This window comes from Felis catus, chromosome B4 (assembly GCF_018350175.1).
Source record: "Felis catus isolate Fca126 chromosome B4, F.catus_Fca126_mat1.0, whole genome shotgun sequence".
In the NCBI taxonomy this organism is placed as follows: domain Eukaryota; kingdom Metazoa; phylum Chordata; class Mammalia; order Carnivora; family Felidae; genus Felis; species Felis catus.
In genome coordinates this window covers 96,165,731-96,178,564 of record NC_058374.1, presented here as the reverse complement: position 1 = coordinate 96,178,564, position 12,834 = coordinate 96,165,731, and the positions used below count along the sequence as shown (strand labels likewise).

The following is a 12,834-nucleotide window of genomic DNA, read 5'->3' as shown; positions in this document are numbered from 1 at the left end:
CATCAGAAAATAGATGACATATTTTTTAAAAAGCGATGATGCTTACCAACTATACATAAACAGATTTCATTTCCCAACATTTTCCGTAATTCTTTGACCCAGTTTTTTACCTGTGTATACAAAAGAGTAAATATTAAAACAATTCCTGTTACAATGACCACCATTACAATATCCCAAGCCCCACACTGTCAAAGTACCAAGAATTTGTCTAACAGCCCATATATTTAGGTGTTACTAGAAATGATTAATGTAGGATCATTTTTTGACAGATTATATTGCAAACTGCACACAAATACCCAATGGAATGATTTCTCTTTATATCTACATATAGTATAGACAGAGACACCTCTAATGATAAATTTTCATAAATCTTGCACAGATCCAAACAAAGCTAGTTACCCGAGCAAAAGCATGTCAACTCCAGCCTCTGATAATAACAGACAGTCACTCTGAACTTAAAAATATCAGGCTTAAAATTAAGTCCTTATTGGTTGGGGTGCCTGGGTAGCTCAGTCGGTTAAGTGTCCGACTCTTGATTTCGGCTCAGGTCATGATCTCACGGTTCCTGAGTTTGAGCCCCACATCAGGCTCTGCGTTGGCAGCATGGAGCCTGCTTGGGATTCTCTCTCTCTCCCTCTCTCTCTGCCCCTTCCCTGCTCATGCGTGCGTGCTCTCTCAAAATAAGTAAATAAACATCTAAAAAATTTTTTTAAAAGTCTTTATTGGTTCCAAATAGAGGGCACAGAGCTCCTGTATCACACACTTAAAAGGGGGAAAATGTATGTATATGGACACCAAAAAGAGCGGCAAAATAAATTTTCATCCTTTAGTGTATGACAGTATTTTTCAACTTCAACAATACTGGTATTTTGGCTCAGATTAATTCTTTGTTGTGAGGGACTATCTTGCGCAGTGTATGATATTTAGCAGTATTCCTGGCCTCCTACCCACTAGATATCATTCAGTACTATCCTCCAGCTGTGACAACCAAAGATGTCTCCAGTCACTGTCACCTCCTGATAGAAAACCACGGGTGTACAAAGACTCCAGTAATAAATTATTCACTATGGATGAAGCACAGCAGTAGGCACAGTTGAGAGTAAATTCAAATTAAGTAAATTAATCTTCTGAACTCATGATTTTAAATATATTGATTACAATAAAATAGGATAAAGAACAAACTTGAATACCTCCTTTCATTTTTTATAATGCAATTTAATTTGTATGTAATCAAATCACACAGAACTTATACACTTTCCTAAAAAAAATTCACACACTTCTTTATATTATAAAAATTACATTAAATACGTGGTAAGTAAGCACTTATTGTGCATCTGGTCCTACAGTACAAATGTAACAGCTCCATACTCCTGCTCTCTGCAAGAATGCAGAGGAACTATCTTTAATAAACCCCAAACCTTTACAAAAGCAAAGGTAATCAATATTATCACCTTATCTTTCTCTTAGCACTGAACCATAGTTTTCTCAGTACAGCCACATCTTTTTGTTTCATTCACATTTGTATAAAATTTTCAGAGAAGCAATGAACTTCCATCCACAATTGATTTCACATAAGAAAAATTTAACAATATACAATGTACATCCTCATCATTTCAAAGGAACCATGCCAGAATCCAATTATGTATTACTCTACTCGCTCTACAGATATTACCACAATCTACTATATCTAACCAATTTTTAAAAAAAATTGTTACTCATCTGCAATTAGATCCCCTTCTGCAGGCATCCTATTCATTACCCCTATACATTCTGTGGTGAGTTAGAGATGGTCACAAATTCTTTATCTTCTTATCAAGAGACAGTTCTATTTCCCCTCTCTGTAAAGCAGGGCTAGACTTGTAACTTGCTTTGACCAAGAGAATGTGGCAGAAGTAATGCTATGCCAGCTTCGGACTTAAGAGGGCCTGGCAGCTACTCTTAGTATCCAGTTGTTATATAAGCAGCTTAGGCTAAAATATGGAATAATGAGAGAGCATGTGGAGAGAACACTGGAGGATAAGAAAACAGATGGAGTGAGAGGCCGTATGGGGGAGAACAGGCCTTCCTGGATGGTTTTTACCCAGCCAAACTCCAAGTTCAATGCAGCTGCACGAGTGACACCACATGACCTGCCCAGTCAACCCACAAAATCATGAGATTAATAAATCATTGTTTTAAGCCACCAGGTTTTGGGGGATTTGTTATACAGCAAGAGACAACTGGTCACTTTTCAACTGAAAAGACTCAACCTTCTCTTAATAAAACACTCAAACCATTTCTATTTGTGCCAAAAGGTAGGAAGAGATAACAGATAACAGCCCCCCCCCAAAAAAAATTCAAGTATCATTAAATCTACAAATTACTTATCATTTCATTTTTCTACTCCTTGAATTAAATTTTTCCACATGTAATAATCCAAAGACTAACTTGTATAGTTGCTTCATCTGTTAACTAATGGGAAACAAATGGAAAACACACACACACACACACACACACACACACACACACACACACACACACAACCTGAATCTATAACAGCAAGTAATTTCAACAGGAACAAACCTGAAACTTAAGGAAAGAAAACGTTCTGCCTTGGAAATTGCCCCTTTTAGTTCACACCCTTGAACATTTATTCTAAGAGGGGCTCTCAGAGAAAGGTTCAAATAAGCAATTAGTCACCATCCTGACTGTGATGAGAATTCAGAGGTAAGTTTAATGATAACTTATTTTTGGTTCCAAACAACTTTAAAAATTCTACTTTTGTGGTGTATGTTTAAAAGAGGGGTTAAAAAAAAAAAAGAAAGAAAAAACTTTAAAATAAATACTACCTAGACTGTCCTTTAAAACTTGTATCTTCCAGGACACTTACTGAGAAGAAAGAGCTTAATTCGATTTAGTTCTTATCATCTTTTTTTTTTTTTTAATTTTTTTTAATGTTTTATTTTTATTTTTGAGGGAGATATACAGAGTACAAAAAAATTTTTTTAAAGGTGATTTAATGTTTACTTATTTCTGAGAGTGAGACAGAGCATGAGTGGGGTAGGGACAGAGAGCGAGATGAAGACACAGAATCTGAAACAGGCTCCACGCTCTGAGCTGTCAGCACAGAACCTGATGCGGGGCTTGAACTCGGGAACAGCAAGATCATGACCTGAGCCAAAGTCGGACACTTAACTGACTGAGCCACCCAGGTGCCCCTCTTCTTTTTTTATCTTTACAATTAGAGAGCTCATGCAACCATACCAAGTATTCACATGCCTACTATATATGGAATCAAGAAATATACGTAATTTTTCTTTAACAGGGAGAAAAAAAGCCCTTCAATTTTTCTGGTTTTATTTCAAATTATTTCCCTTTCCTAATATCTGAGAAAGCCATGTAATAAACTATTAATATCTCTGTTAATCAATTAAATACTGCATTAACAAATACTAGTGGTAATCATTTATGTACAAACTATATTTTACTTTTAAAACCAAGATTAACCACATTAGTAAACAAAGGCATGTGAATGGAGACTTGAAAAATCAGTGTTGTTCTTCAAATCATCTACCTATAAGTAAATGGAATACCTTCTGAAAGGAATCTTCATCTGTTATATCATAAACTAAAATAGCTCCATTTGAATCTCTGTAGTAAATTGGACCCAATGCATGGAATCTCTCTTGACCTGCTGTATCCTAAATAAAGCAACAAATACTTATTAGATCAGAAGAAAAAAATAAATCTGCTATTGCAACTATAGTTAACTTTTAATTAACTGGAAAGTGGTGAAGTTACAGATAATCTCAAAACACTGTTAAAAGAAAAAAGAACAGGTTACAAAAATTCTTTAGAAGTTATAACCAATAATGTTTTACCATTATACAAAGGTTACTTCTTCCCTCCCAACCCTCTTACTCCTCATCAATCTTCCCACACCCACTAAAAAAAAACAAAAAAAAAAACAAAAAAAAAAAACAGTTCAATTGCCAGAGGATCAGAATGCCCAAGATGGCACTGTAAGCCAGGAACAGGCCTTGCCCTAAATTTAGGTTTCCCACAAAGGGAGATAACAAGGAAAGACAGTATGCACCAGGACCACTGGCCAAAAGGTAGTCTGATGCATTACCCTACTCTCTACTAGGCACTCCCTTGGAAAGCTGGAACATGAAAACACAGAGGGAAAATAGGACAGTCAGGCTGTTCTCCCACCCTGTTCTTTCTCTGATATGGAATCCCTGAGTTTACTCTTTCCCCAACTCAAAGGTTATGATAAGCAATATTCGTGTATACAACTGTATAATTCTTAGCCTGATTTCATAAAAAAAAAAAATGTTTATTAAAAAAAAGTTTCAGCTAAACTTCACTTAAAAAAAAGAAATTCAAATTCCTATTTTTTCAGCCAATTAGTTATTAAATTATCAAGAATAGCAGAAGACTTCACAAACTCAATTGAAAAGGTTAACTTACCCATATAGCAAGGTTTACTCTTTTCCCACCAATATTTAACTTCTTTGTCAAGAATGATGCCTAAGAAAAGAGATATACATTAAACAATATTTCATGTTTCTTACCCTAAAAACTATAGATGGAAGAATAATCTCAATATGAAACAAGTTATCTGAGAGAAAAAGTAATCACTGATTTTTTTATTAATGACTAAACATTACTTTCACTGAAGACAAAACATTAGTTATATCCTAATATAAAAAACAGTTTTTTGTTTTATGGACACAAGTTATGAAAAATAAGAAGAAAAAATGGTAATTAAACATTTTCCTAGATCTTCCCCATAAAAATTTCTCTTAGAGCATTTCATTTAATGTCACCTTACCCAATCATTATAGAAAGAACTAAGAGATTTCTAAGTGAGATAAAACATATATTTACTGGTAGTTTACTTAACTGTATGAATACCAATATTACTTGAAATATTTCCGCAATTATTTTATAATTCAATTATTTAATTCATATCTAATAATTATCTTAAGTACTAATGTCACAGAAATGAAAGGAAATGGTTCCAGCCTTCAAGGAGCTTACAGTCTATATACAGCAGAAATAAACATGTAAAGAAAAGTAGTACCATGTGACAATTGTTAAAATGGGAGGGTCTTGCCAAGTACACTCTAAAGACAGTACTGAGAAAGGAAATGTAAAGCCTGCCTGGATGAGAGAAGGCTTCAGAGAGAAGGTGATGGTCTCCCCTTTAGGAGTAGTATGGGTTTTCCCTGACAGATGGGTAAAGCCACCAAAGCCTGAAACATATAACTCCCTCCCCATGGAGAACTCCAAGGTAGTACGGTCAATGCCAGAGATGAGACTACAGAAAAAGACAAAGGCTAAATGAATATAAAAAAAAAAAAAAGTGCTAGGGTTCCATGTCTAGATGTAGAGACTTTACTTTGTGGGTCTTAATAACACCTGTTCCAAGACTCTAGACGTGTCTTTTAATGTATATTACAGTGAGATGTATTTGGGATATGCAGCATATTGCTCTGCATTCCCTCTGTACATTCATAATACACACTGGCACACTAAGATTCTGCCAAAAAAAAAAAAAAACTAACTACATCTATACGAGCATTTCCCAAACTCATTTGACCTATTTTCCCCTAGAGAAATGCCTAATTCATCCTAAGGAATACGTGTTAAGAATAATATTGTTGATGATGGAGAATCATTGAAGGGATTTTAAGCACTGGGGCAGTATAAGATCTATATTTTAAGAGAATGACTCTGCAATAGGAGAGGAGGTTGGACTGGAAAGGACAGGACTGGACCTGGAAACAGGTGACTATTACAGAGTTGGAGAGAAAAACAAAAAGGGCCTGAACCAAGTCCACAAAGACAGAAAAGAGAAAACAGAATCTAGAGTGATTGAAGAGGAAATATAATCAGAACTCAGAGTCAGGTGACATTTTAAAAAAGGAACAGAGAACCAAGTCCAAAGTTGTGCAGAGACAGTCACATTTAGGTGTATCTAAAAGAAAGTACAGAGAAATAAGGTAAAACAGGTAAAAAGCTAAGATGGTGAATTATTACTAAAGGAGGAACCTAGATTTCAGGAATTGCTTTCTGCTGTATGTACACCAAGGAAATTTAGAACTAAGAAAAAGCCAATGAATTTAGTGATTAACAAAGGAATACACAGATAGATACAAATGGCAGAGTGGAGATCAAATCCAGGAATGCCTTCCTTCAAAACCTTAACTACACTAAAGATATTTTATTAAATGAAACAAAGATTACATAGAAAGGAGCATATATAAAATAAATGGCAAAATAACAAAAGAAATAACTTGGAAAATGAGAAGACCAAATACATATTTCCACAATGAATTTAAATAAAGGACCTCTCCCACTCATTAGAGCATAGGGGCTAAGAATATGAACTTTGAATCAGAACTGTGGATTTGAATCTTACCTTGCAACTTATTAGTTGTGTGACCTACTTGACACCAACCATTTTCATGGGTTCAACATCAATGCTATATGAAGAAACTCAAAATCTGAATCCCACCCAAATACTTAATATATAGGTCAACTTAAATACCTCTCTTGTCTCAAATATATTTAAACTGATCTTCCTTACAAAATTGGCTTTCCATTCCAACTTCAGTATTTTGATCACATTCCCAAGTCACTGAGGTTTAGACTCTTAGAAATATTCTAAGTATTCTTCCTCCTCTGACATTCCATATTCCAAAAACAAAAACAAAACTACCAAGACTTGTCTTCATATTTCTTCTGGAGTTCTCTGACAACCAATCTCATACTACTATAACAACTTTGGTCTCACCTCACACTCTAGTCAACATGCCAAATTATCTTCCTAAAGTCTCCATGATTAAAAAAAATCTTACCATAACTCATTCAAGTATTCTAGTAAGATATCATTTTTAATAAGTTTGCTTGAACTATATCCCTGCTGGCAGCTAATATCAAAATAACTTTTTTGTCATGAGTTTTGTGAGGATTTCTCAATAGACAGGAATCAATTAAAGCTGATAAAGCTCCATCCTTTCCCTTTTTACCATTTCCTCGGAAACTTACCACCACCTTCCCATGGTGAGTTTAAGGGACAGTGTTGAGTCTCTCCTAAGGAACCCTGGATATACAATTTTATGGAAAGCTGCTCATCAATATTGATTATAAAAGAAAAAAGGAATAGCCTAAGTGTCCCTCAGTATGCAATTTTTAAAAGGTACACAGACAGCCCATCCATACAGTGAAACTCTACACTTTTATTTCTACTACTATTGCTAATACTAGCTAACAATTACCAAATGCTTACTTTCCACCAAGAACTGTGCTGAGTACTTTTTATAAGAGCATTCATAAGCTTTTCCTTTATAAAAGTTAGGGAACCATAATCTACAACTAAAAATCTCTAAGTGTTATCTTTGTATCCAAGGGCCTGCACAATTGTCCATGTCCATAGCTTCTAGTATTTTTCCACTTACTTTCCAGCTTATATGGTTTATATACATTCCTCCAATTCTGCTTGTCCATAAAATTCCCCCTCTAATTTGGATGTATTTTTTTCTCTATTTGAATCCCATCTATCCAAGTCCAGTTCATGACCCAAACTCTTCTTCCTTGAATTTTTAAGCTTTCTCATACCACCCATACAACCCACAATGAGTTTCTCTATCCTGAAGAATTACAGGGAACCTAATCTTTAATATATACCATATACTGCCTTGCTTATATTGTAAATTATCTTTTCATGGGTAGAAATATGTCAACTAGATTACACATTTTTATTTAGCATGCTCATGAGGCTTACAATGAAATGGTCAGTATTCTAAGAGCTTTTCAATATTAACTCATTCAATGTCATAGTACGCTGAGTTAGATATAATTATCCAAATATTACAGATGTGGAAACTTAAGACACAGGAAGGGTATCTTGCCCAAGGTCACATAGTAAGTGACAGAGTAGGATTTGAAATCCAGGTAGGCTGGCTCCAGACACGACTCATAACCACTATGCTAGCATATCTTCCACACTGAGATCTGAGATAATACTTCTCTTATGGAGAAGGCAGAAGCCAGTGCTGACACACAAATACAACAGACATACAAATACTGTTATTACAGATAAACATATCTACAATGTACCTGGATAAATCGATGAAGGTAAAACACAATTTATGAAGAGATGTGCTTCTAAAAGTTTCCTTGTAAATGTAATTATTTTATTTTGTATTTTTTAACTTTTTTTTAAACATTTTTATTTATTTTTGAGAGACAGAGAGAGACGGAGCACCAGCAGGGGAGGGGCAGAGAGAGAGGAGGAGACACAGAATCTGAAGCAGGCTCCAGGCTCTCAGCTGTCAGCACAGAGCCTGATGTGGGGCTCAAACTCACGAACCGTGAGATCATGACCTGAGCCAAAGTCACCTGCTTAACTGACTGAGCCACCCAGGTGCCCCAAATCTAATTATTTTAACTGAAATATCTACTATATTATCCAAGGATCCTCACTAAATCTTTTTTTTTTCTCCTTCATAATGAACTACTTAAGTCCCACTATATGGAAAATTCCTCGTGTAATATAAAGTGTCCCATTCTATATATATTCTAAGTTTTTAATATGGTACAGACATTTTCTTAAAGAACAAATATCTGTTTTAAAAGCAAATACAATTAGATTGGAAAATAAAGGTGAAAGATTTTACATAATATCAAGATGGAATAGCAAAAAATTAAAAGGCTGACATTTGTCTTATCTTTTTTAACCACCTCTATGAGGCATACTTAATTTGGGCAGACCACTCAGATGCCACTTGTAGTTATACTTAATCTAGGGCAGTGGTTCTTAATTCTGTTACATAAAAGTGTAAGGGAGAAATAATCATGGGACTTCTTTAAGAATCTGATGAGAGCTATGAACTGATTTACTCCCAAGAAAACTGCTCACATGCACATACCAAAAAACAATTTCACACACTTAACCCAAGGGATTTCTAAATCCCTGGCAACATCTCAGTGAAGAATCCCCAGTCTAGAAAGGTGAAGGGAAAGTGGCATTACAGTATCAATTCAAAAGGTTCTAGAAATATAGGAAGAAAATAAATAGTACATATATACTGTGTGCCAAACACTAAGCTGGGCTTTCTCATTTACTCTTTGTAACAACCATGTGAAGTAGCTATTTTACAGCCATTTTACAGTTGTGAACCCGAGATTTAAAGAAATACAGTGACTCACTCAAGGTCAGACAACTCATTTGGGTACTGCAGTGGGTAGAAGCCTGTCTGACTCCACAGTACTTTTTCCATTGCACAAAGCTGTTTATTCTAGAACATACACATTCCTAACCTGGCACTCCTCCACGTGGACACTAAGTGTTCCTGGATACCAACTCAACTCACAAAAATATTCCCAGGGTAGCCACAAAGTAATGAGGATCAGAGTAATGGTAGATGTCCCACCTTATTCCTCCAAACCCTGAGTTACAGCACCACTACTTATAATTCCAATGACCTCATCTTCCAAACTTTAGGGGTATTAAATCAACAATTTCATTACCTGAGGCACACATCCGTCATTTGTACCTGATACTTACTTATCAGACATCTTATCCAAAAGCATAGTGGATATTTTTTTTAAATCTCTATTAAAAAAAAATAAATAAATAAATAAATAAATATAGAAAATAAGAAAAATCGTATCTGTCTTTTCATAACTTATTTAATTATTTTTTTTTGTATTTGTTGTTGTTATTAGCCAGATCACTTGCTGTGCTTCCTAACTGCTGGCAAAGTAATATACCTAAAGCAGCAAAGTAACTGAATTGTAGGGAAATACTTTCCTGTCTTTATTATCTTTTAAGTTCAACATACCTTCATTAGTAAGTGTGTCCGTGTGTGTGTATAAAACTAAACACTGACATTATTTTTGTTACAGTCACTAACACTGTTTCAGACTTAAGTGTTTAAAGTATCTATTACTTAATATGTAAGTACTAAAGGCATAAAAAGATTCAGGCAGATAATTTATAAAACACTCCTCTGTAGCAAGGCAATAAAAATTAGCTATCAGAACACTAAGCCGCATTGCTACAATGGCAATCATTATCACAACATACAAATGTAACAAATTAACATGTTATGTCTTAAATTTATACAATGTTGTATGTCAAATGTATTTCAATTAAATAAAAGAATGAAAACTAAGCTGGCTGCCTGAATACTTCATTTCTTGTCCTTAATTTCCATAAATACAAGAATCATAATCAGTTTACAGTCCAAGTGACTATTTTGAAAATAAGAGTCAAAAAGTTACTTCTCAGGAGTGGCTCAAAACACAAAACAGAAAATGGCAATCAGACATTATATATTAGGAACTTAAAACCAAAATTCAGAAAAACTATTTTCTTTTAAGAAAAGAAAACCACCCACCCTCCATAACCTACATGTATCTAGTAAAATACCAAGAGGGGGTGACATGAAGATTTCACCTATTGTTATTTTATAAAGATAACGTAGGGCACTTGGGTGGCTCAGCCCATTAAGCGTCTGACTCTGGATTTCAAGACCAGGTCAAGATCTCACTCTCATGAGATCAAGCCCCCCATCAGCCATTGAGCATAGAGCCTGATTAAGATTCTCTCTCTCTTCCCCCCCCCCCCCCCCCCCCCCGTCCCTCTCCAAAAGATAATGTAAATGAATTAACTGTTCAACACTGGTGTGGCTTCCAGAACTACTTGGAAGATGTTTCAGACATTCAAAACATTAATCTTACAAGTAAGCAAACCAAGATTCCTAGACTAGAGACTATGACGCCAAGTGTAAAATCAACTGCTAGAATCTGAATGCCAAGTTTTGCTCAGGAGGTTAAGGTGCATGGGGGATAAAAGTAGTAGACTTCAAGTTTAAGAAAACATGTACACCATTACCATTTGTGGGACCTCAGAAATTGAATACAAAGCTTAGTTTCTTCATTTGCCAAACTATCAGGAAACTATCTGCCTAGCCAACCTTACAGCACTGCTTTGCTCATCAAGTGACAGCCACCTACCCGACTACACAAGGCAGATAGGCGGAATTCGAGTTAGGATTCTAAAACGGAAAATGACCGATTGTTCAGATTATAAAAATGTTACTTTTTATATAAGGGACTGGTGGAAAGTGCCAGAAAACACTCTAAGTGCACGATCTGAAAACACCTTCAAATAAGGGAGGTAAAGGGCATACAACGAAAGAAAAGGAAGTGATCATCCAAGAGCACAGACATAAAAAGACATACCAAAGAGAAAAGGTAGTTACAATCAAAATGGCACAAACATTTAAGAATAAAATCAAGAAAGCTAAATGATGGTCAAAGTACCTTATTCTTTATATTCCCCAGCTATTACAGTGTTTGATATTTAACATGTATGAAATAATCATTGACTTTAATTGCTTAGGTTAAGCATGTAAGAGCTTGGGGACTCTATATAAGATCAAGTTGCCTGAACTAGGTAAAAGATTTTGAGTTCTTAGAGAGCTCACCTACAAGACTATGTCTTAATTATTAGTAACCTAGGAGGAGCCCTGCAAAAAAGGGAGCAGTGCTAAAACATTAAAGCATGGCCAATGTCACAATTTTGTAGAAAGAAGTTAATTTCCAGAAAAGCCAATCCCAACCAAAACTCTAGAATGAATAAGCAAATATATATGTATATGTATAGTAATAATAAATGTATATAAAGCATAACATATATATGTGTACATACATATGATTATATTAAGTATAAAATTATAAACAATTTTAAAAGACAATGTAGTGATCTTTCAAAGACAGCATGGGTTCTCAAAATAATTCATGCCAAACTAATTCCATTACCTTTTTCACTGATTTACCACGAAAGAAACCAACACAAATTAAGCACCATCTATTCATTCAATAGCAAACATTTATAAAACAAACGTGTGCCAGGCACTGTGATAGAGGTTTACCTATGATGGCTGACATAAAAATCCTATAAGTAAAGGGGCACCTGGCTGGCTTGTTCAGTAAGCACTGACTCTTGATGTCGGGACTGTAAGTTTGAGCCCCATACTGGGTGTAGTGATTACCTAAAAATAAAATCTTAAAAAAAAAAAAAAAAACTAAACTAAAAAAAAAACCCTATAAGTGAGATTCTCCCATATTATAGATCAAGAGCCAGCTTACAAACGTTAGAATAACCTGCCAAGATCATAAAGGCTTATAAAGTAGGAGCCAAAATATGAAACTAAGTCTAACTTCAAAATCCTGTCCCTTTTTACCACATCATATGGCTTCCTAATGCAGAAACACAGTGTATCTTGTCTTCTGCAAGCATTTGACAAAGCATCTCATGATATCCCCTGTGGGCAAGACTGATGTAGCTAGGGCAAAAAGCTAGATTTATAATGCTAGAAGAACATTTTCATTAAAGGCTTTGTACCCGCTAGTTAATAGCCCATAACAGTAAATCTCAGGCTGGTTTCTGTTTCCATTATCATTAATATGTACAACACTCCACCAGTAACTGTTTCTCACTCAAAGAGAAAGACTATGGCTCAAGCATAGTCTGAAAAAGCCCCACCCTAAGACTGCACAACTAAAGAAAAATACATCTCTGGTCACACATCACTGGACTATAATGAGACCTGCCGCAGAGCTTTGTCTCTCGTTCCCTCTGTCTCCACTTTTCAAAGTCTTTATTAATGACCTGATGAAAACAATGAAGACATTCTTAGCAAATCTTCAGGTGACAAAGCTAAAATGAGTAGTTAACCCAGACAGTAGGGAACATAACCTTCTTTTTCTTTGCATGCCCAGAACCCAACCAAGTATCTGACCCACAGGAGCTCATGTTTCTTGAACTTAAAA

General features: G+C 35.2%; 1 protein-coding gene across 1 annotated transcript in view; it reads right to left on the bottom strand.

Annotated features, from left to right (window-relative positions):
* Positions 1-12,834, bottom strand: part of RAB21 (RAB21, member RAS oncogene family) — a 44,961-nt gene that overhangs the window by 28,258 nt on the left and 3,869 nt on the right. Inside the window, exons 2-4 of the mRNA XM_003989049.5 lie at positions 4,453-4,512; positions 3,573-3,680; positions 47-110 (exon numbers count right to left, since the gene is read on the bottom strand). Of these exons, the coding sequence (XP_003989098.1) occupies positions 47-110; positions 3,573-3,680; positions 4,453-4,512 (232 nt within the window). The remainder of the gene's footprint in view (positions 1-46; positions 111-3,572; positions 3,681-4,452; positions 4,513-12,834) is intronic.